Source organism: Sorex fumeus, unplaced genomic scaffold (assembly GCF_029834395.1).
Source record: "Sorex fumeus unplaced genomic scaffold, SorFum_2.1 ptg000024l, whole genome shotgun sequence".
NCBI classification, from domain to species: Eukaryota; Metazoa; Chordata; class Mammalia; order Eulipotyphla; family Soricidae; genus Sorex; species Sorex fumeus.
The window spans coordinates 19,693,662-19,717,011 of NW_026606081.1; the positions used below are offsets into that span (position 1 = coordinate 19,693,662).

Consider the following 23,350-nt stretch of genomic DNA (forward strand, 5'->3'; position numbering starts at 1 on the left):
TGCCGGGTGTGGTCGCCAAGACAAAACCAAACGGAGCTGCCATCTGCTTTGTAGATGGCATGCACTTGGGAATCACCCATTGGGATTTATGGGGTGGTTCACAGGCAGCCTGGGTGAGCCAGAGGAGCCCTGGGCGGCGGCTACATGTTATTCAGAGGTATTTCCACTCTGGACAGTGAAAGTGCATTGGATACATTTCACCTTACTTTCAAAATAAGGGTTAGGATTCTCCTGTAGGATTCTCCTACAATAGGGACTACAAAAACTTGGTTTACATCTGAGCAGGATTTCACAGGACAGAGTATTTCCCCGCTGAATAACATGCGTGTTGGAACTTCCTCCAAGTAAGTTGTATATTTGGATTCAAACTGGGAAGAGAAACTAAAGCAAACTTCTTAGAATCTAGAAAGGAAAAAGCAGTAAGAGTCTACATAACAGCTAATTACATAAAAAGAAATGTTTACACATGGAAACATCAAGGGTTTCAACGGGCTTTTATGAGCAATTTCAGTAATCTTTACTAACTTACTAAGGCACAAATCTACAGAAACTGTAGCCCACTGACATCTTTCTTTCTTTTAAAAAAAGATTGGGTTTATTATGTCATTATTATTGTTGTTATTATTATTATCACTATCATTATTTTGCTTTTTCAGGGTCACACCTGGCAATGCTCAGGGGTTACTCCTGGCTGTGCACTCAGTAATTACTCCTGGCAGTGCTGGGGGACCCTATGGGATGCCAGAGATCAAACCCATGCAAGGCAAACACCCTCCCCACTGTATTATCACTCGAGCCTGACTGGAATCTTTCTATGCACCTGCTCTCCCCGCTGAGATCTTCAGAGAAAGCCAATAAAATCTACCACTGTCGGTCAAGTGCAGAGCACTGCGGGTTGGAAGACACCAGCCTTTCCGCCCCATCCTCCAGCCCAGGCTGCTGGTTCTCCATGGAGAGCCAGGAAACTGCTCCTCCCAAGTGTCCACCCTTAGGCCCCAGAGAAGGGACGGGCCTCCTAGTAGGCATCCTGCTGCTTCTCAGCCCAGCGCTTTCCAGGGAACACAGGCCTCGGCAGGGCTGGCTCTCAGGCTTCGGCCGGGCTGGCTTGGGATCCAACACACGTCTGACTCACCAGCTTCCAGCGCAGGATCTTGATCCACTCGTCGGCCTCCACGCCTGTCTTTGCACAGAGATAGAAGGTCCTGAACGGGAACACTAAGCTGCAGAGAAAAGCAGGTGCGTAAGCGGCAGCAGAGCCTGGTCGGGTGTTTGCCCCCTGAGCTCCAGTAGGACAAGGGCACCAAGCCAGATGGGAGCAGGATGGCACCCGGCAGTGACCAGGAGGCGGGGTCAGGGCGCAGCCACTGAGCTGGTGGTTTCTGGGAGAATTCAAGGAATCGAACAGGTCTGGGATGCCCCGGGCCCCTTTGTTCTCTCTGTCTGATGGGGGGCGCTCAGGACCCTTGGGGGTGGGCTTGGCCAGCTGAGAGAGGGCAGCTTGCTGAAGGCCGGGCCCTCGTGCCCCTCTGTGGCCTGGGGTGCCCACCCTACTACACACCCTGCTCCATGGCGAACCCCCAGCCCCGCTCAGACCTGGACATATGAAGATGCACAGGGTCTTATTCATTAGCTAAAGTTAGTGTCTGGTAAGAGGTTATTTTAAACCATTTCTTTTCCAAACCCACTTACCAGAAACAGTTCACTCTTTCCTGCGAGTAATCGAACTGCACCGCCGAACATTCCGTCAAGTCTAGGGTCCGAATCGGCTCTGGAGACTTAGAGAAGAGATAACAATCTGAATTATAAACCAGACACCCGTGTGCTGACAAGCTCTGCTGCTTGTGACCAGGTGGGCCCTCTGGGGGCGTCTCTCCCCTGGTGAGGGAAGGCCCCCCAAGAAAAACTGATGTGATCCAAGGGACCGAGAGGGGTCCAGCTGGAAGGGAGGGTCTCTCCTGTTTCACAGCTGCCTGTTTGGAAACGTGTGGGAAGAGAAGAAATTATTTCCAGCTGCTTGATGCAGTGAGTGCGGGAAAAAGACGCTTCTGATCAAGGCGGATTGGCTGCCAGAGGCCTATACTGTGTCCGGCACGACTTGGGGGCCCAGGCTGAGGGTGCTGTTCCTGGGGCTGGAGCTGGTCCCCGGGGAGACCCAGCCTGGGCTGCCGTCCACATGCCCGAGGAGACCTCAGCACCCTGAGGGCGGGGTCCCTTCCACCTGGAGGACCGATGGGACCTGCCTTAATTCACTTGTGGGTCCCACCCAGCCTACCCAGAGGCTACTCTGCTTCATGTTCGGGGGTCCCTCCCGGAGATGTTTGGGGGGTCCCGTGGGGCCGGAGCCAGCCCGAGCCCTCCTGCCCGGAGACCGAGCCCAGCCCACGGCCCTGCAGTGCTGGAGCAGCTTCTCAGGAGACTCTGCCATTCTTACCATCTGGTCCTTGAAGTACTTCAGCTCATTCCTGTGCAACGTGAACCACCTTGTTTTCCACGTCTGAAAAGTGGAAATACGCAGGTTTTGAAAACAGGAATGCAGTATTTTAACTGGGCCATTTTCTTTCGTTTAGTTTTTGTTTGTTTTGGGGCCTCACCCAGCTGTGCTCAGGGCTTACTCCTTGCTCTGTGCTCAGGAATCACTCCTGGCGTGCTCAGGGGACCCTATGTAGGGCCAGGAATCGAACCCTGGTAGGCCACACGCATGGTAAGGGCCTTGACCACTGTACCATCTCTCTGGCCCCTCTAAAGAAATAGAAACAATTCTATGTACTAAGCTGATAAGGTACAGACTTCACTACCATACTAAAACAAATTAAAATGGCCTCATAAATATTCAAGTTAAATATTTTTAATCCCTGTACAATGTTTTCAGAACCTACTGTGGTTGTATACCTTTCCTAGCTTGTGTGACATTTCGGTTAATCCTCATGTAATACTAATCATTATTATTTGGCATACTGAAAAACCTCAAACAATATGATATTCTAAGATTTGGTTAAAAATTCCATGGTTGGGGCTGGAACAATACACAGCAAGTAGGGCATTTGCCTTGCACGTGGCCAACCCGGGTTCAATTTCCAGCATCCCATATGGCCCCCCGAGCACTGCCAGGGATAATTCCTGAGTGCAGAGCCAGGAGTAACCCCTGTCCATCGCCGGGTGTGACCCAAAAAGTAAAAAAAAAAAAAAAATTCCATGGTTTTGGGCCAGAAAAATAACACAGCAGGGAAGGCACTTGCCTTGCACATTGCTGACCCAGGTTTGATCCCCGACACCCCATATGGTACCCTGAAATCACACCAGGAGCGTTCCCTGAGCACAGAGCCAGGAGTAAGTCCTGAGCACAGCCAGATGTAGCCAAAAAAAAAATTATGTTTTCTCAGATGCTAACTGCAGACCATTCTCATGCTTGGTTTTGCCAGAGAATACTCAGTGATTCAGCAAAATTTTAAGCTAGCCATTACAACACATTCTGGGCTTGCTCTTCAAGGCCGTGTTCTCCCTTGAACACCATATTGCTGGCTTGTCTCCATTTCTTTGTGTATTTCCACTCTGGAGAAGCCTGTTTTCTCTCAAACACATTTCCTCTCTTTCTCCTCCTCTCACATGTTTCTAAACAAGTTTTGTTCAATACAAACTACCTTGCTTCATGAAAAGAAATCAAAGGAACTCTTGAAATAGCTAAATGTTTGAACTGCTTCCACGGCAGACAGTTCTGCTTTTGAAAGAATGTCCAGATGCATGCTGGGCCCCCCGGTATGCCCTGCCCCAGACAGTCCTTACCTTGACCAGGCCTCCCTGTTTGGTGAGGTAGCCTTCTTTGGTGCCCAGCTGAAAGAGACAAAGCACTCCGTCAGTCCAGAACTATTTCTGTTCATCCTATTTTAAAGTAAAGCACAGATTTGCTTTGATCCTTAAATAATCATCTTTTATTCTTGAAGGAGGTCTTTGAAAACCCTCCACAGGGTCTGAGCACTTGACTGGGAGCAGGAGGTGCACAGCAGTGGAAGCTCCTGACTGCAGGTGGAAAGCAGGGAGACATCACATGGAAGGGTGGTGCTTGGAGGGCCCCCTCAGAGAGCCGTGTGAGAACCAGTGCACACTCAGACCATGCACACACACACACACACGCATATACATACATGTACACAGTCACACATACAACACATGCACACATACATGCATATTCATACATGTGTACAGTCACATGCATACAACACACATGTACACATACATGCATAAACATAAATGTACAGCCACACACAACACATACACACATGCATATACATACATGTGCACAGTCACACGCATACAACACACATGCACACATACACACATGCATATACATACACGTATAGTCACATGCATACAACACAGTGCACACATACACACATGCATATGCATACACGTGCACAGTCACGTGCAAACAACACACATGCACAGTCATACATACATGTGCCAACAGAGGTCAGTATATCTCGGAAGGTAAATATAAGCAAAGTAGAGGGATTTCTTTACTTTGGGGTACCCAAGTCTGGGCTATGCCAACATACCAATACCAAGTCTTGGCTTTAGAGGAAATATTAGAAATCACATTTCTAACATTTATTCGGTCACAAATCACATTTCTAACATTTATTTGGTCACATAACCCTCCCCCACCTCCTCCTGGGTCATCCCCGGCCACTTCAAGATAGTGCTTCTATTTACACTTGATTTATCCAGAAGGGGTTTGCAGTAAGAGTAGTCATTTCCCTCCACTCACGGGCCGACTCTTAGGAAAATAGCACACCTCCCTGAGCCGGCCCCTGGGGCTGGAGGGCTGGCAGTGTCTTGGGAGCAAAGCAAGACCCTGAAGATGAAGAAACTTTTATTTTCATAGATCTCTTTGTAGATATTTTGACTTAGCATGTCCTGTTTCATATCAGCAAGTAGCACTGTAGCACTGTCCTCCAGTTGTTCATCGATTTGCTCAAGCGGGCACCAGTAACATCTCCATTGTGAAACTTGTTGATACTGTTTTTGGCATATTGAATACGTCAAGGGGAGCTTACAAGGCTCTGCTGTGCGGGCGGGGTAATCTTGGTAGCTTGCCCGGCTCTCCAAGAGGGACAGAGGAATTGAACCTGGGTGGGCCGCATGCAAGGCAGATGCCCTACCCACTGTGCTATGGCTCTGCCCATCAGCAAGTAAAACAATTTGAAAAATGAGGAAATGACTCCGCTGACCACAAGGTTCTTTTTACGGGAGTTTCCAGAGCAGTTTTTCTTGAGGTGAATTCTTACCAAATGCAAAAGGGGAACAACCACCACTGTGATAAAAAGTTAAAGCAAGAAATAAAGATGTGACCATTTTGAAGACTCTTAGGTCCCTCAAAGTCGGGAAGAGGTTCCTGGTGTTCTTCCACACCAAGCTTCAACAGCACAGGTGAACCTGATATTACGTGACACGTTTGGTTGCTTTTGACATTGATGAAGTTGAACCAACGGACGAGTTTAGGGATCATTTTACGGAAGTGGCAGAACAGAAGGTTTCCGGTGACTGCATAGCAGTCTCTGTAGAGGTGAAACTACTGAGGGCCAGTTGCGATCTGGAGGGCTCTGTTAGAACTGCTCACTCTCTGATGGCAGGAGTGACCGGCTAGCCGCCAGCTGGCCCTGGCCACACACCTGCTCACTCTCACTTCCTGGCTGTTGGTGGTCGTGGGGGGTCTGTGTAGGCTGGGCAGAGGGTGCACGTTCCATTCACAGTCTTAGCAGGTGAAAGGAGGATCATAGACCAGATTTCTTCTTTCAAAACTAGCTCAAAGGCACAGGTCTGGCTCAGGAAGAGCATTTGCTCCTGGGGTGAGGCCCTTTGCTGGTGCCCATATTCCCAAATCCATGAGCCATGGCAGGAGAGGGGTTTCCAGGAGTCCGTCTTTGGGAACAATGTAAATATTCACAAACAAAACCGGGGGATCGAGGACTGGGCTAGGAAAGGTGTAGGGACAGTCATGGACCTTGTATATCGAGTTCACTATGACACATCTAAAGGACGTAAAACAACAGAATCGCCTGTTTGCTCCCCTTTCACGTAGCCCCACATTCTCTGGTGGAATGACGAACAGGGCTCTGTACACAGGGGCTAGCACAGTGTCCCTGGCACGGGTGCTCCTGGCATTGGTGTTGTGTCGTGGGTGTTCCTGGCATGAGTGTTTGCTGAGCCTCGCACAGGTGTTCTGGCCGGGGTGTTCCTGGCAGGTATTCCTGGCACGGGTGTTCTGAGCACGTGTGTTCCCAGGACAGGTCTTCCTGGCTCAGCCTGGTGCAGACAGCCCAGCAAGAGCCGAGTGAGCTGGGGGCAGCTTGGCAGCCTGGGGCCCGGCAGGTGGTGGTGGCGAGTGTCAGCCCTGGAACCGGGGGCGCGACAGAGTGGGCAGTAGCATCCCTAGAGACTAGAGAATTCTCCCGCTTGATGGACTGAAACAGATAAGTATACTGAAGGCCTGGAATTCGAATTCCTCAGCGGAGGGGGTGGGAATGACCAGTAAGAAAGAGAAAGTTGGGGACCCCTGAGAGCTGGGAGTAGGGCAGAAGGTCCCACCTGAACCTGCGGGTGGGAGGCTGAAACAGACATCACATGTGTGTACATCTACCTGCGCCACGAAAGATAAACAATCAAGGGTGAACAGTAACTTCCCGAGGATCATTGCGAGCAGAGCTAAGGGTCCACAGGAGAATCTGTTTCTGGGCCAGCCCTTTTCACTTTCACCTCACAGGTTCTTCCTGGGAAGTCTTTTGTCGTTGTTGTTTTTCTGGGTTTTGGACCACAACCAAAAATGGTGTTTAGATCTTCCAGTGTCAGGGGCCCACACAGTCCCTAGGACCAACACACACAAATTCACACATACCGCATACAACACACACACTCACAGGCCCTCTCTTGTGCACACACAGACACACACACACTCACTCTCTTGTACACCTTCACACACAAGACTCTCACACACTCACACAGGTTCTCACACACAGACTCACAGTCATACACACTCTCACATAGACTCACAGCAACTCTCACCCAGACTCTGACACACACTCACACAGACTCACACTCACATACAGACTCACATTCATACTCACAAACACTCTTATAGACTGTCACACTCTCACACAGACTCACACGCATACATATAGACTCACACATGCTTACACAGAGATTCATACACACAGAGACCCCCCCACACACACAGAGACTCACACTTAAAGACACTCACACAGACACTCACATACACTCTCCAGCACTCACAGATTCACACATACACACTCTCACACAGAGACACTCACACTCACACAGGTAGGAAAGCACCCCTGACTCTGGAGTGAACGGAGGCTTTTCTCTCATGGGCAGTTGGGGCAGGAGGTGTCTCCTCACTGAAGCTTGAGCCCAGGGTGTGTGTGAGACAAGCTGTGTGCCCTTGGACCTGGACCTGGGGGCTCACAGTCGATTCTCCATGCTACCCCCACCACATCTGGGTGTGTGTCCCTTACCCTGGACTCAGCCTCCTTCCTTCCTGAGCCCTGAGGGTCCTGCATGAGCTTTCTGCAGGGCTCTGGCTTTGTGGACCCTCGGGGGTGTATGGGGCTTGGCCCGTGGCATGGTGGCTCTTACCGAGGGCGCCGTAGGCACGAGGTCATTCTCAGTCCTTCCCGTCTGCATGGCCGTGTGGACGCGCACCGACTCGTAGATGGACGGCTCCTCCACACTCCTGGGGTAGGGGTGTCTCAGGACGATGAGGGTCCCTGTGGGCGGGAACAGTCAGGCCTTCCTGCACCTCCAGGGCCAACACCCAGGAGGGGAACGGTCAGTGTGGCCTGATGGGTCGCCTTGAACGGGCAGTGACAGGCGGACAGGTGGGGCTGAGCCCGGCCCCCCGCTCTGTGTCTTCTACGTCGGCGCCCCTGGGACAGCAAACGCAGGGGAGCCCCAGTTTCCTGGGCAGGGTTCAAGCCCCTGAACACCACATGCCAAGACGTTCCCAGCTGATGCCTCAACCGTACTCCGACGCCTCACTCGTTTCCGAGAAGACTTGTGGGGTGCTGGTGGGCACGCCCCGCCCGGCCCGGCCCCTGAGAGACCAGAGAGAATTCAGGCTGGGGCTGCTCACCCCTTCGTGTCCAGCCCCCGCAGGAGTGACTCAGCCCCTTACATTTCCTCTCATCCCAACTCCCAACCGTCAGTCAGAAACTAGAAGTCAGGCTGCAGAGTGAGAGAGGCTTTCCCTGGGGTGGCTCCCTCCCTCCCTCCCTCCCTTCCTCCCTATCCTCACCTCCACTCTTCCACCTCCACCCTCTCGTTCACTTTGTGGGCAAGCCCTGGGCTGTGCTAGACAAGGGTGCGTGTGTGTGTGCGCGCGTGTGCGTGTGTGTGCGTGCATGTGTGTATGCGCGAGTGTGTGCATGTGTGTACATGTGTGTGTGCATGCATGCTTGTGCATGCATGTATGTGTGTCTGTGTCTCTGTGTGTCTGCATGTGTGCGTGTGTGTGCGTGTGTGTGTGCATGCATATATGCGTGCATGTGTGTGTGTGGTTCAACCATTCCTTCCCCCGCGTCACCCAGCCTGCTTGGCCTGCCCTGTGGGCATAGGAAGCCTCAGTGGTGGCAGGTCTGTGGGACGGTGGGGGTCAGTCACTCAGATGCTAGGGTTACGGGCCCCTTCAGGGTGTGGGTGTGGGGCCACTCTACCCTGCAGCCACCAGCACGGCCCTGGGCAGGGTGGAGCAGTGTTGTTCTGGCTCGGGAGGATAGGGCTGCTTGGGAGAAAAGACCTGCCCCTCAGTCCTGCAGGGATCACAGGTGGGAGGAACTGCACAGGACAGAAATCACAGGTGGGAGGAACTCCCTGTGGGCACGAAGCCTCATCTCATCCTCTGCACGGCAGGTAGTGAGGCAGGAACTACACCCGTCTGCCCCACTCCACGAGGTGGTTAAACAAACCACCACGAAGAGAGGTGATGTAACAGGCTCAGACACACAGCTGGTAAACAGTGGTGGCTGTGCTGGGAGCTCACGGATTCACTCACTAGGCTTCTGTGGTTCTCACAGGGGTGTGATCACACAATGGTGTGTGGAAGGTTCGCTGAGGTGGGCAGGACAGCCTTGGTGCTGCCTAAGAAGTGTCCTCAGGAGCAGCCGAGGGACGGCCGGGTCCCACGAGGCCTCGCTTGTGAAGGAGAACCGGATGACCTCCAAGTTCCCTTCCTGGTCCCGCCCTCTGCAGACCGAGACACACAGGCCCAAAACAGAGGAGCCTGGTGGTGATGAGCGCCTGAGGTCTGTCCACGTCCCAGACCCAACACGAACGCCGGAGGACCCTGGGGCTACTACGCCCGGCCATCCTCCTCCTCCGAGACACAGTTCCCTCTGCCTTACTATACCCACAAAGGGGGATCATAGCCCCTCTGGAACGATGTGAAGGAGTCTAGCGGCGGGACTGGAAAATGCTTCCCAGCTCTCCTTTATGCTCTAAGATTTTCTCCAGCAGAATCTCTCGGATGGCAGTTTTGTCAATCAAATCTGAGCAACAGATGCAAGGGCAGCCTCGTTCAGAGGGAGTCACGTTCTCGGGACAAGGGGCACCTCCCAGCGCACTGAAGCCCACCCCCATGCTAGCTCGGCACTGCGGCTCAAACAGAGCCCTCAGGGCCTGCCTGCTGGTCACCTTCAGTACCAGTGAGGGGCAGGTCCCCAGACAGGCTTGCCTGGCAGTGAGCCTAACCTCGGGCAGTTTTGATTTTCTTATCTGAGCTGGGCAGAGAGATTGTGCCATGTGGCAGGCCTTGGCTTATACCCGGGTTTGCTCCAGCACCTCACATGGCCCGTGAGCCCCACCAAGAGTGATCCCTGAGCACCACCCAGATTTCCTCATCTGTGCCACCAATGGCAGCGCCAAGGATGATCAGGAACATATGAAGACACTTGAGTAGCAAACACGCCACACATGTGGCTTCTTTACTCCTGGCCTGCCTTCTCCTTTCCAAACACTCCTCTACAAACGAAAAAAAAAATCATAGTTTTGACAAACATAAACTAAAGAAGCGATTCCCAGTTGTGGTTTAGCAGAATCCTATCTTGTCACTAATGATTATCAAGTGTCACACAGTTTTAACTTGATTATTTTAAAATGCCCCCTAGAGAATGCCCTGCCACAGTGGCAGGGTGGGATGGGGGGGATGGGGGGTAGAAGGGATACTGGGATCTGTGGTGGTGGGAAATGGGCACTGGTGGAGGGATGGGTATTTGATCATTGTATGATTGAAACCCAAGCACAAAATTTGTAAGTCTACAGCTGTACCTCATGGTGTCTCACTAATAAAAATTAAAAAAAAAATGTCCCCTAGAAAAAGTGATTGGTGTCACAAAATAAAATACTAGTAACCATAGCAGTTATTAAGAAAAATAGGAATCCCCAGGGCAAAAGAAAAGGAGAAGTAGAATATTGACATTTAAGAAGGATAGGATAGTAGAAACTGAGGTTTATTCTCAAGGGTAAGAGGCAAGCAGGGGCATAGACTCAAGAGTTTTCAGGCTGGTGAGATAATGAAGGTCACGACAGTCATTCCTATAACAGATGGAACATGGAAGTTTCAGGCCCACTACAAAAACAAAAAGATTGCTCTGGAAATAAATGGTAACAGGAAAGGGAATTCTTCACTCTTCATTTGAGAAGAAAGAGTAAATTCTGCCTATATTCTCAAAACTATGAACCTTGGCTAATTATAAGAGGATACAGTAAAAAAAATTAATAATGGGCTAAAATATCTCCAAACTAATATGATTTGTCACATCTCAAATTTCCAACAATGGGTTGACTCTAGAATCCATGTACAGATAGGGCTGGGTATCATATATAAGCATCCTCTGTTGTGAACAGAGGGCAGACATCCAAATGTGATTGTTCCCGAGCACACAAGCAGCATGAAATACAATTTCAGGTTGTGTTTAGGTTTTGGAAGTGGAGCCTGCCAGGGCTTCCGAGGTGCAGTGTCAGCTGACGCGCTTCCGGGCGGGCGCAGGTGCTGAGACAGTGGTGATCGCGGTTAGCACCAGGTATTTTAGTTGCTGGGATATATTGGGGAGCAGACGAACTAAAATTGTTCTCCTCATTGAATTTACAAATGAGAGCCAATGTGGTTTTCACAAAACACATTGCAGAACATGTCAGCGGACAAGAAGCGTCAAGGAACTCAGGCGTCCAGGCCAGGCAGGGTGCAAGCCGGAGGACTGGTTGGGCCTTAGAGGTAAAGGGATCTCACGGTATCAACAGAGGGAGAATCATGCAAAGAATTTTAAGAAAGGCCAGAGGCTTAGATTTTTTTTTTTTTTAAGGACATCTTCTTGTTTTGTAAAAGGAAACAGAAATCCTGAAGGTTGAGATAATAGAGAACAGGAACAGGAAAGGAACAAGGAGAACTTAAAGTACAGTTTACACCTTAGGACAAATTCTCTTCCCCACCTGAGTATAAATATTTCCCGTGACCCAAAGCTGAGCACTCTGGGTCTCTAGCCTGAGATGACCGGAGAGCTGTGGGCACACGAATGGGCACTTGGGGCATGTGTGGGCCTTCGCCATGCCACCAGAAATGAGTGCGAGAACATCTCTCAGGTACAGCCAGAGCCCAGACCCTCATCCCAGGCGCTGCAGACTGTGGGGGACCTCCTCTGCCATCTTGAAGCAAATAAAACTTCACCAAGAATTTACACCTTCTCAGCCAGTGAACAGGAGCCTGTGGTCCCGCAGCCTGGCTGGGAGGAGTCAGTTCTTCATGAAAGCAGAAGGGACCAAGTTTAGAAGGTTCCAGTTTCCATTCTTCCAGGGCAGAGCTCTCTCTGCCTTCTGAGAACCTTCCGGGCTTCAGCTGGACCATGAATTCATCACCTGCCTGTTCCTAGGTCTTCCCTGGAGGGCATCCTGGGATCCCCCATCTGTCAGGCGGTGCTGTCCCTGACTCTGATGGGGACAGAAAGGGGTCAGTCGCTCCTGCACAAAGGCCCAGGCCAGCAGGTCGAGGGCATTCCTATCAGCGCCAGTCCCACTGGGTCAGGATTAGAATACAAGGTGATATGGGACTGTATGTGGTGCTGGGGATGTAACCTGGGTTGGCTGCATGTAAGGCGAGTGTCCCCGTTCACCGTCTCAGGCCCCTGGGTCGGACTGTTTTGTTCTGTTCTTATTTGGGGGGCATAACTGGCAATGCCAACATGGCTGACCCGAGTTTGATTCCTCCGCCCCTCTCGGAGAGTCCGGCAAGCTACCGAGAGTATTCGATATGCCAGACACAGTAACAACAAAGTCTCCAATGGAGACGTTACTGGGCCCGCTCGAGCAAATCGACGATCAACGGGAGGGCCTTTACCTTTACCTTTAACTGGCAATGCTAAGGTCTTACTCCTGACTCTGTGCTCAGGGATCCCTCCCGGAGAGGTTCAGGGAACTCTGTGTGGTGCCAGGGAGCAAGTAGGTACAAGGCAAGTGTCCGGCCGGCTGTACTACAGCTCTGGCCCCCAACTGTTTTTCATTGAATCACCGTGAGACAGACCCTTGCAAAGCTGCTCATGATGGGGTTTCAGTCACACAGTGTTCCAACACCCGCCCCTCCACCAGTGTCCCAGGCTCCCTTCTGCCTCCCCTACACATCCCTCCCCAGCCCGCCTCTATGGAAAGCACTTTCCTTCTTCTTCCTTTCTCTCCCTGCCCTCTCTCTCTCTCCCTCCTTGCCTCCCTCTCTCCCTCCCTCCTTCCTTTCCTCCCTCTCTCTCTTCTCTCTCTCTCTCTCTCTCTCTCCCCCCCCACCAACCCGCCCCCCCATCTCACTCTACTCATAGGCACCGAGGTTGGTTATTACTGAAAGGGCATCAAGCATATCCCTTGACCTCCTTTCAGCTCAGTTCTTGTCCAGGTGACAACCATCATTTGCATTCTGATCCCTTCTCTGTCTGAACTTTGTGCTTGACTTTTTCAAAGAATTGAATCACCATGAAATAGAGCGTGATGAAACGGTTCATATTATGTTTCAATGCGTTCAGTCATACAGTGTTCCAACACCCATCCCCCCAGTGTGGCTTCCAGCACCAGTGCCCCCAGGTCCCCTCCCACCCCCCTAAACCACTCCCACCCTCTATAGCAGGCACCTCTCTTCTTTCTCCCTCTCCCTCTCCCTCTCTCTCCCTCTCTCTCCCATCCCCCTCCCTCTCTCTCACCCCCCCTCTCCCTCCCTCTCATTATAGGCATTATGGTTTGCAATATAGATGCTGAACGGTTATCACGTATATCTCTTTACCTACTTTCAACAGTCAGTTCTTGTCCAAAGTGATCACTTCCAATTACTGTTGTCATAATGGACCCTCCTCTATCGTAACGACCCTCCACCCCCACACCCTTGTGGTCATTCCCAGCCACTGACCACTCCTCCTGGCCCATTTTTCCTGGCTGTGCTTGACTTTTAATTAGACTTTTCTGCTTTAGCTCTAACCATTCAAGCAGATATTTCAAATAGAAACTATGACAATAGAGAATTTTATGAGGAAACAAAGGATGTACCAGAAAAGTAATTCCTAGTCAATATTTTCAATACCCAGTGATTTCTGGAAATTAAAGTATAACTTTTGGTTTCAAAAGTGTTCAAAATAGCTACAAACTGCCTATGCCTAAGATTAGGAGGAATCAAAATTTATTGTATTTGTTTTTTCATTGTATATCATATGTCTGATTATAAAATAAAATAAATAGGTTATTTAAAAACACTGGCATGCCTTTAATACATTAAGCATTAGATTCAGAGAAAAATACTTTTTTCTTCTAAAAGCAACTAAAATAAATGCATCTTTATTAGAAATATTTATTCTAAAATTTTTTTATGAAATGACTTTAAAAATCATATATTAACAAATTATTTCTAACATATCCATTTGCATGCCATGTGCGGATTGTTTGGTAGAAGCAGAAAACATTTCACTGGTGTCGTCTGTCCCACCTCGATTCTGAAACAAGTTCTCAAGCTAAAGAATAAAGAAGCTTACCTGTCTCACTCCCAATCAAAGGCTGGTTTGCAAAATGCTTGACAAAATCAGTCAAAGAGGAAAATTCATTGAAGCCAAATTTAAAAGAATATCCGGTATATTCAACATGAAAGTGCTTCACAGAGTCCTTTGCCCTGAAAGGAAATGAAGAATGTTTGAAGTAATGTGGCAAATCTATCTTTCTGGAACCCCTGGACACTCCTTCTCCAAACTCAGCACCAGCTGGAGGCTTGGCTGGGTCCCTGCACCCCGGGTACCCCTGGAAGTGACCTCCAAGTCCCCTGGGAGTGAATGAAATGACATTTAAAAAATAATGTATTGATAAATTGTTAATTTATTATAGTAAATGTCATAATTTATTTGTAATATTTATTATAATAAAGTGACCTCTGAGTACCACCAGGTGAGGCCCCCAAAGCAATAAAGAGGAAAACCAGGAGAAACGAAGTGTCCAGGCCAGGGCCTCGCGAGCAGCCCATGGCGCCTGAGAGCTCCCAGGCCCCCACCGTGCCCCACGTGGCCGTGTCCCTTTTTGTTTCTGATCCCCCACAGGAGTGAGGCTGGCTTGTGTCCTCCAGGAAGCAGCAAGGTGAGGCGAGGCCACTAGGCTTTTCCCCTCACTCCTGGGACAGTCAGTGCGTGTCGGGGACAGGAGCCCCCAAAGGGCTGCGTGTGCAAGGGAGCCTCTGTGACCTGTGTGACTTGTGACCTCATGGGAGTCCCCAGCTAGTCCACACTGACCCGGCTCCTCCCTCCATCTGCCCCCACCATGGAGTCCTGAGGCTCAAGCCCTGTCCAGTTCCAGGTCATGGCACATGGGCCCAGCGAGGCTGGATGCCCCAGAGACAGTGACAGCCTGAGCCAGGCTGGATGCCCAGGGACAGGGACAGGCCGGGCGAGGCTGGACGCCCAGGGACAGGGACAGGCTGAGCGAGGCTGGACGCCCAGGGAATAGGGAGAGGTTGGGTGAGGCAGTACGCCCAGAGAAAGGGTGACAGGTGCTGAGTCTGGGTTGTTGCATCTTCCAGTGGACGGAGGTCAGAGAGACCTTGAGGGTCCATGGCTGGGAGTGTGGCTCCCTGGACGTGGCAGAAGATGTTTGTGACTGTCGACTGTGTGTGTCAGAGGCATAGACCCTCCCACAGGGCCCAGTGCTCAGGGAGCCCCGAGGCCACGGGGGTGTCACTCTGGGACCACATCAGTGGTGGCAGCCCTGTCTGTCCTGTGGGGTGGGGCTCCACTCACACCCTCCTCACACACAGGGTCCCCAGGGCCGGACACCCACCTGACAGACAGACAGATAGATAGGCCGGGATACCTACCTGATGGACAGACAAACAAGCCAGGACACCCACCTGACATTCAGATAGGCCAGGACACCTATCTGACAGACAGACAGACAGACAGAGAGGCCGGGACACCCACCTGACTTTCAGACAGACAGGCCAGGACACCCACCTGACAGACAGGCAGATGGGCTGGGACACCCACCTGATGGACAGACAGACGGGCTGGGACACCCACCTGACGGACAGGGCATAGAGGCTGGACTGGTCCTGGCTGTCTCGGAGCAAGTAGCTGCCATCGATGCCATTGGAGAGCAGCAGGGCCTCGGCCGCGTGGCGTGTCAGGGCTTTGTGGTACCACCTGGGGGGGGAGTATCCATCACTCGGGCTCTCGACCCCTCTTCAGGCCCCACACGCACCCACAGAGCCCCTGCCCCGCCCTCCTCCACAGCCGCTGCTGTGTGACCTTGGGCCAGGCCGGAGGGGCAGCCCAGGGCCCTGGGCGGGTGCTGAGGGGTCTTGTCGAGAAGGTCAAGCCAAACAATCCCTTTGCTCTTTCAGCCTCTCTCACCCCCTGCCGTGCGCACAGCATGGAGCCATCACGGGAGACCCCTGGACGTGGAGCCAAGAGAGAGGCTGTTGTGCGGGGGCCCAAGGTCTGTAGACAGCTACGGGGCATGGGGGGGGCCAGAGGGAGGCAGGTGTGCTCAAGAGGGGCAGACACTGTTTCAGGACAGGCAGGTGCTGGGGAAGATGATCTTGTCCGCCAGGACCCCCAACACTTGGACCGGCCTAACGTCCAGCTGCCCCTGAGGGGTCCTGCCAGGAGGCCCAGCCACTGCCAAGACTTCCCCGGGCCGGGGACTCCGGAGCAGCAGGGGACAGTCTGTGGGGGCTGAGGCTCCGAGGCAGAGACATGGCGAGCACAAGGGGAGGCCTGGGCGGCCCAGTGGGTTCTGCTGGGCCAGCTGCCTCCCACTGTGGGGCTTTTGGCGAGGGCCTCGGAGACACCACACGGAGTCTCGGGCATGAAATACACAGAGAACCCAAAGCCCGGCTGGAACAGGCAACAACAAAAAGTCCTGCCTTGCTGCACCAACTCATGTTTGGCCCCCAGACCCACGCTGTCCCCTGAGCTGTAGGAGTGCGTGCTGAGCGTCACCGGGCATGGCCAGACCAACAGTGACAATAAGACTTTCCTGATAACAAGGAAATTTCCAGCAAAACAAAATGTTTGTGACCCGCCCGCCACCCCCCCCCCCCCCACACACACACATACACACATGCACGCACACACACACTCCACACTCAGTGACGCGCCATCTGTTCAGGAAACCGGATGATACCCTAAAGGACTTTCCTCTTGCCCGTTTACCTCGAGCTTGTCCCCCCGTTGCCTGAGACCTCCCCCGTTCGCTCCGTTCTGGGCCTGCAGTTCCCAGGAGGTCTCGGGAGCTCAGGTGCCGCTCACCTCCTCTCACTGCACCGTGAGCCCCGGCCAGATTGCATGAGCTTCGGGCAGTTGCCTCACATCCTGCTGACTCACCCTGAGTGTCTCAGCAGCTCCCAGGTGAGGGGTTTCTGCCTGTCCCCCCACCCCCCAGGGCGGTTTTGAGAACTGAGGAGAGGAAGAACCTTTCCACTGCCCACAACTGACAAAGTTCCGCTCTCCTGGCCCGGCTCTCGTCTGTCACGGTGACTAATTGAGACTTTCTGTGAAGCATCCTTCCTATCAGTGTCAGAGCACTGTCTTCTCCTTAGGATTTTGTGATTCTTCTTTCTCTCTCTCTCTCTCTCTCTCTCTCTCTCTCTTTCTCTCTCTCTCTCTCTCCCTCTGCCTCTCTCTCTTTCTCTCTGTCCCTTTCCTTCTCCCTCTCCCTCCCTCGCTCCCTCCCTTCCTCCCCCTTTCTCTCTTTCACACTCCTTAGAGTTCTGTGACTTTTCTCTCCCCTCCTCTGTCTCTCTTTCTCTGTCTCTGTCTCTCTCTCCCTCTCTCTCTCTCTCTCTCTCTCTCTCTCTCTCTCTCTCTCTCTATCTCTCTCTCCCCCCCCCCACCCCTTAGGGTTCTGCGACCCTACCCAGGTGACAGGGCACTGATGGTAATGGCGTCTCTTGCAAAGCACTTGGCACTTTGAACATGCTTCTCAGTGGTTTAGCTCATTTTCCTGAAACTAAAACCCCTTCTATTTCTACCTTTCAAACAGAAAATAAAAATCTATTTTTTACTTCTTGTTTTCCCCCAAAGAAGCTGCTCTTAACAAGAACTTGAAGCCCGTTGTTCCCTCCTGCTCGCCCAAGGCCGTGCTAAGACTTGTCACTGGGCAGGTGCTCATCCAAGGACAAGGCAACGTTCTGCTGGCTCTGGAGGAACAGCAGCTACTAGGGAAGTGCTGGCGTCACCCTTCTATGACAGTCGTGCGCCAAGAAACGGCCTTGAAGGAAAGCAGGTCGCTCAACCCCAAAGACGCGCCGGAGCGTGCCGGACGGCCACAGCCCCATCACACGGCCTGGTGCCTCACAGACGCTGACTCCCCCGGCTTCCTCATCTCAGTTAACGTTCGTTTGCTTCCGTCCTCAAGAGAAGCTCTCGGCCTTTTGGAATCAGCTCGGGTACGAAACACTTCATGTCTCATTTCACGCATGTGTGTACGTACACACAGAGAGAAACACAAACACAAAGAGCTAAGTATTTCAGGGCATACCACACTCCGTCAGTTACTCTTCCTTCCTGTTTTGCTGCTTTTGGTTTTGGGTCCACACCCAGAGGTGCTCAGGGTTGGCCCCTGACTCTTCTTTGGGAATCTCTCCTGCAGTGCTCGATGAACCGTCTGTGCTCAGGCGTCAGACGAGGCATGACTGTGTGCGAGCCAAGCTCCCTTCCCCTGTTCTCTCCTGCCTCTCCTGTTTCTCACGTCAGTCGGGTTCCTCACTGCACACGTGCCCCTGCCCGAGAAGCTTGCAGAGAACCTGTTAGCTGCCTGGGGACCAGCCCTGTCCCACAGACTCTCCCTCTTAGGCCGGGATGAGATGACCAAGACAGAGATGACCATGTCTAGTGCCCCGAGGAGGGCGGGGGACACCCTCAGAGCCCGCTGGTGCAGTTTGCTGGTGCTGGAACCTGCGCTCTGGAGGAGAATGGGGTACAGTGATCAGGGAAGGCTTCTGGGAGAGGAAGCTGTTCCTTGGGGTTGAGCAAATGTGGGCGTGAGAAAAGGGATCCAGAGGACGGGCCTCAGCAGGGGCCTGAGCTGACACACCTGTTCTTACAGGGAAATCAGGGGGTCAGAGCACGGGGCCCTGTAGGGCTGTGGCCCTCAACTCATGCCAGCCAGCCTGGACCAGTGGGCAGGTGATAGAACGATGCTGGCCTCTGCGGTACAGCTCCCCGTAAGGGAGTTTCCATAGAATAACATGGCTGTCCCTTTCTCCTCCGCCCTTCCTCCCTGGCTGCAGGGAGCTTGGGTTTATTGGGTCACACCCATCACAGTGCTCCTGAGGCATGCCCATTCCTCTGTGTTTGTCTGTAACCTCTCCTCTGGGCTCTGCTTCCCCTGTCTGTGAATCACCTATATCCCCAAATCAGAACCTGGGACTTGTAAGGTTCAACTCTTCTGAGGACTCTGGACTTTGTATTTGTAAGGGACATACTGCTTTTTTCTTTCACTTATGTCCTTTGCATAGTTTACTTCAGAGCAATGTCCTTTTTGTATAGACATAGGAAGACAGTTAATGCTGTGCTTTTGTAACTTGGAGTTAATTGATTCTTGTTGGGTAACATTGCTTTGTCCTTCCACAAGAAGCCTAGGTTTATCTGGTTACACCCATCAATCTGGTTACACCCATCACAGTGCTCCTGAAGCACTTCCACTTCCATTGTGTTTATCTGTAAACAGTCTTCCCTATGCTCTCCTTCCCACCCAGTTAATCAGCTTTCCCTTTAATCAGACTTTGTTAATTTGTAAGATCAATTTCCCAGAAATCTATGATTTTATATGTATGAATGAAATATTACCTTTCTCCACTCCTTATGCCTTATGAATAGTTTACCTTAAAGTAATGTCCTTTTTGTATAGATACAGGAAGACCGTTAACATTATGTTTTGTAACTTAGGATTTGATTGGCCTTGAATATTATTCACTCCGGGGCATCTGCTTTCTCGACTTAAGCCTCAGTTGCCCTTAGTTCCTAACACCCCAAAAGCAGGGTCCCGACGAGGGACTGAATGGACCCAGGGCAAGCAGTGAGCTACCGTGGCAGCGAAATGGGCCAGGCCAAAGTGCCACGATTCTTAACTATAAGTTAAGAGTTTGATCATAGACAAATGCTGTCATGATCCAAAGGTAACGACAAGACTAGGATCCTGCTAGGGGTGGGAAAGACTATCTGGCCTGAGCACCGTAGCCTGAGATCGAGATGGCCCTAGGAGAGCAATTCTATAAATTTAAGATATTTCTTACTGTATCCATACAAAATGATTTATATTATATTCTTATATGCTTGTCGGACAAGGAGAGGAGAGGCACGCCCATGGGATTATGCTCTAGGGTGGGTCCTCCTGCTGAGGAAGGATCTGTCCTAGGCGTGGTCTTCCCTGAGGCTAAGATTTCTACCCCTATTGATTTCTACCCCTATTGATTGTGACCGCACCTATGTGTAATTGTTTCCCCAATTCTTCATGGAGAGAGGATTTAAGGAGACTGTAGGAGTGGGCTGGAGGTTCAGAGAGGATCAGAAGGAGGAGGAGGATGAAGGGGGATGGAGAAGGAGAATGAAGTAGCTGGGAGAGACAGAAGGGGCAGAGACGAGGAGAGACAGAGAGAGACAGGAGCAGAGACAGATGAGGAGAGAATCAGAATAAACTACGACTAATACCAACCAGCCTGGCCCTCGTTCCTTCCTCCCCCTGACCATCGCCATCAACCTCTCCGGGGTGGGAGAAGGGTGAGACTACCGAACGCGGGCGGCAGGAGAGATAGAGCCACCGCTGCTGTGTGTGTGCTGTGCCCCCTTTGTGTGAGTTTACACAGATTCTGAATGACATTCACTCCAGGGCACCTGTCATATATATACTTGACTTAGCCTCAGTTGCTCTTAGTCCCTGGCTCCCCAAAGGCAGGGTCCCAATGAAGAAACTTGGATGGACCCAGGGAAAGCTGTAAGCTCCCCTGGCCCTGAAAAGGGACAGGCCAAGCACCACAAAACTTACAATAAGTTAAGAGCAATGATCATGGGTGAATTCTGTCACGACCCAAAGAGAAGTGACTGGACAAGGGCCCTGCTGGGGTTAGGCAGGACTCATCTGGCCTGAGCACTATGGTCTGGGGTCTATAGCGAGATGCCCCAAGGAGAGCCACCCTGTAAGCTTACTATATCTCTTACTGTGTCATACAAAATGACTAGAGAGATCATTAAGATGTAAATCTAAGGAGACTGTTTAGATAGATATGGACTGAGGAGAGGGGAAATACTCTAGACAGAATTCTACCCCTGAGCGGGTCTCCAAGCAGGAGGAGATCTTGGTCTAGAAGGCTTCTGGAAAGGAAGGGAAGGGCTTTCCACATGTCGATTGGGCTAATCTCTCCTGGGTGTAGTTGCTCCCCATCCCTGGAGTTGGGCTCTTGATAAAGCTGGGAGATGGGGTGGGGGCAGAGTAGGGCTGGGCCAGGGTCGATGACTACAGCTGCGAGACTCTCCTAGCATGCGGGACGGTTGACGGGAATGAGTCCGGGGACCTGGAAGGGGCTCGCAGAGACTGGAACAGGCATGCGGGGAGACGCAATTAAGCGGCAACTGGCTGGAGCGATAGCACAGCAGGTAGGGCGTTTGCCTTGCACACGGCCGACATGGCTGACCTGGATTTGATTCCTCCTCCACTCTTGGAGAGCCCGGCAAGCTACCGAGAGTATCTTACCTGCACAGCAAAGCCTGGCAAGCTACCCATGACGTATTCGATATGCCAAACACAGTAAACAACAAGTCTCACAAATGGAGATGTTACTGGGCCCGCTCGAGCAATATCGATGAACAATGGGAGGACAGTGCTCAGTGCTCTGATCACTGACCAGCCTGGCGCCTATTCCCTCCTTCATGTGTCCATTGGCGGAGGCAGCAGCCGTACTATGGAAGCAGCTCACGGCCGTGGAACGCACGAGCACACGCCAACGCTTTTTGAGAACTAAGTTTCCTAGAGCTCTTGCCGCTTCATCTCCAGCTACATAGGCACCTAACGGGCACTTCTCTCTGCCCAGCCACAGCAGTGGTGGAGCAGCTGCTCCAGCAGGGTCAGAGGGAATCTTGCAATTCAGTCTGATGCAAGAACAGAAAGTCACGAAAAGCCCTGAAGTCAAGTCCCATGCCACAGAAACGCTCCTCTTCAGAGTCTTGTCTGTTTTTCTTTACTTACTTTTTTTTTTTTCAGGGTCCGAGAAAGAGTTCAGTGGGTGGAGAGCAGGCGCTGCATGCTGGCGCGCTGGGTTTGATCCCTGGCACCCATGGTCTCCTGGGCACTGCCAGGACAGTCCTGAGAAACCCTCAGGGCTGGGAGGCCCCTTGCCTTCCCGCGGGAGGCCATGAGCCCCATCCTGGCTCCACAAACTTCAAGGACAGCCAAGAGAGAAACAAGAAGACAAGCTGGAGTACGCCGCAGGAGACACATGCTGCATCCCCAGACCCTGAGTGCCACCAGGTATGACCCCCCGACAGACACTCAACACTGACCCCTCCCCTCTCTGCTCCACAGACGAGCCTGAGGTCTGGGCCAGGACCCTGTTCCGGCCTCCCGCCCGCCTGCCTGGGCTGACCCCTGCGCACAGCGGGGCTGGACTGAGGACATGTGCTGTGCGGTGGCTGGGCTGCCTTGACCAGAGACTGGGGGTGATGCGCACGACCGTGGAGGGGTGAGGCTTTGGCTGCAGCTCCTCCATCCTGAGCGTAGGCTTGGGAATCTCAGAGTTAGCGTGTAATTACTGGCTCTGCCCGAGTTGGGGTCCGGCCGTGGCTCCCCTGACGCAAGTTCTCAGGCCTTAGGGGGGGTCGCAGGGTGCAACAGAGCGGGGATTGGGTGGTGGCGGGTTACTGTCCACAGGGACATGAGGACCACCCTAATCCCGGCCAGGAATCCCTGCAAGCAGAGGCTTGGCAGAGGCAGAGCAGGCTTAATGCGTGGTGGGCAGGGAGGCCGACGGGGAGGCTGGCGGGGAGGCCAGCAGGGAGTCCGGGTGCCTGCGATGACACAGGTGTAAGCTGGAGGCATCCAAGCTCTTCTGTGGGAGTCAAGGCCCAGCTGAAGAGAAACGGGACGGCAGAGAGAGGTGTCGGTGGGAGTGAGGACCAGGAAAGGCCTGTTCTCCCAGGGTCCTGGAAACACCAGGCTCCAGAGACGAGAGACAGGAACCCAGAAACCAAGCACATGTGTATGTGTGCGTGCGTGCGTGTGTGTGCTTGAGGCAGAAAGAGCATGTGTGTGAGAAGAGAACAATATGTGAGCATGAGTGTGTGAGAATGTGTGTGTGAGAGAACATAGTATGTGTATGAGTTTATGTGAGAGGGCACAGTGAATGTATTCATGAGTGCATGCGTGTGTGTGTGTGTGTGTGAGGGCATGGTGTGTGTCTGAGAACACAGTGAGTGTGTTCATGAGTGTGTGTAAGAGGGCATGGTGTGTGTCTGAGAACACAGCGAGTGTGTTTTGAGTGTGTGTGTGTGTTTGTGTGTAAGAGGGCACGGTGTGTGTCTGAGAACTCAGTGAGTGTGTTTATGAGTGTATGTGTGAGGGCATTTGGTGTGTATCTCAGAACACAGCGAGTGTTTTGAGCCATAGTATGAGTAAGAGAGAGCATGGTGTGTGTCTGAGAGCACAGTGAGTATGTTTTGAACGCATGGGTGTGTGTGAGGCAGACAATAGCACAGCCTGGTTCCAGAGGCCTCAATGCAGCTCACAGTCCCCAACTGAGGTCAGAGAAGCCTCTTCATCTGCCCAGGGCGTTGGGATTATCTGAGACTTCCCC

At 52.1% G+C, this 23,350-nt stretch overlaps 1 protein-coding gene across 1 annotated transcript in view; it reads right to left on the minus strand.

Annotated features, from left to right (window-relative positions):
• DAPP1 (dual adaptor of phosphotyrosine and 3-phosphoinositides 1) overlaps positions 1 to 23,350 on the minus strand; it is a 28,108-nt gene that overhangs the window by 388 nt on the left and 4,370 nt on the right. The window contains exons 2-8 of the mRNA XM_056114358.1: positions 15,582 to 15,704; positions 14,058 to 14,191; positions 7,648 to 7,778; positions 3,781 to 3,828; positions 2,432 to 2,494; positions 1,690 to 1,775; positions 1,133 to 1,220 (exon numbers count right to left, since the gene is read on the minus strand). Coding sequence (XP_055970333.1) covers positions 1,133 to 1,220; positions 1,690 to 1,775; positions 2,432 to 2,494; positions 3,781 to 3,828; positions 7,648 to 7,778; positions 14,058 to 14,191; positions 15,582 to 15,704 — 673 coding nt within the window. The remainder of the gene's footprint in view (positions 1 to 1,132; positions 1,221 to 1,689; positions 1,776 to 2,431; positions 2,495 to 3,780; positions 3,829 to 7,647; positions 7,779 to 14,057; positions 14,192 to 15,581; positions 15,705 to 23,350) is intronic.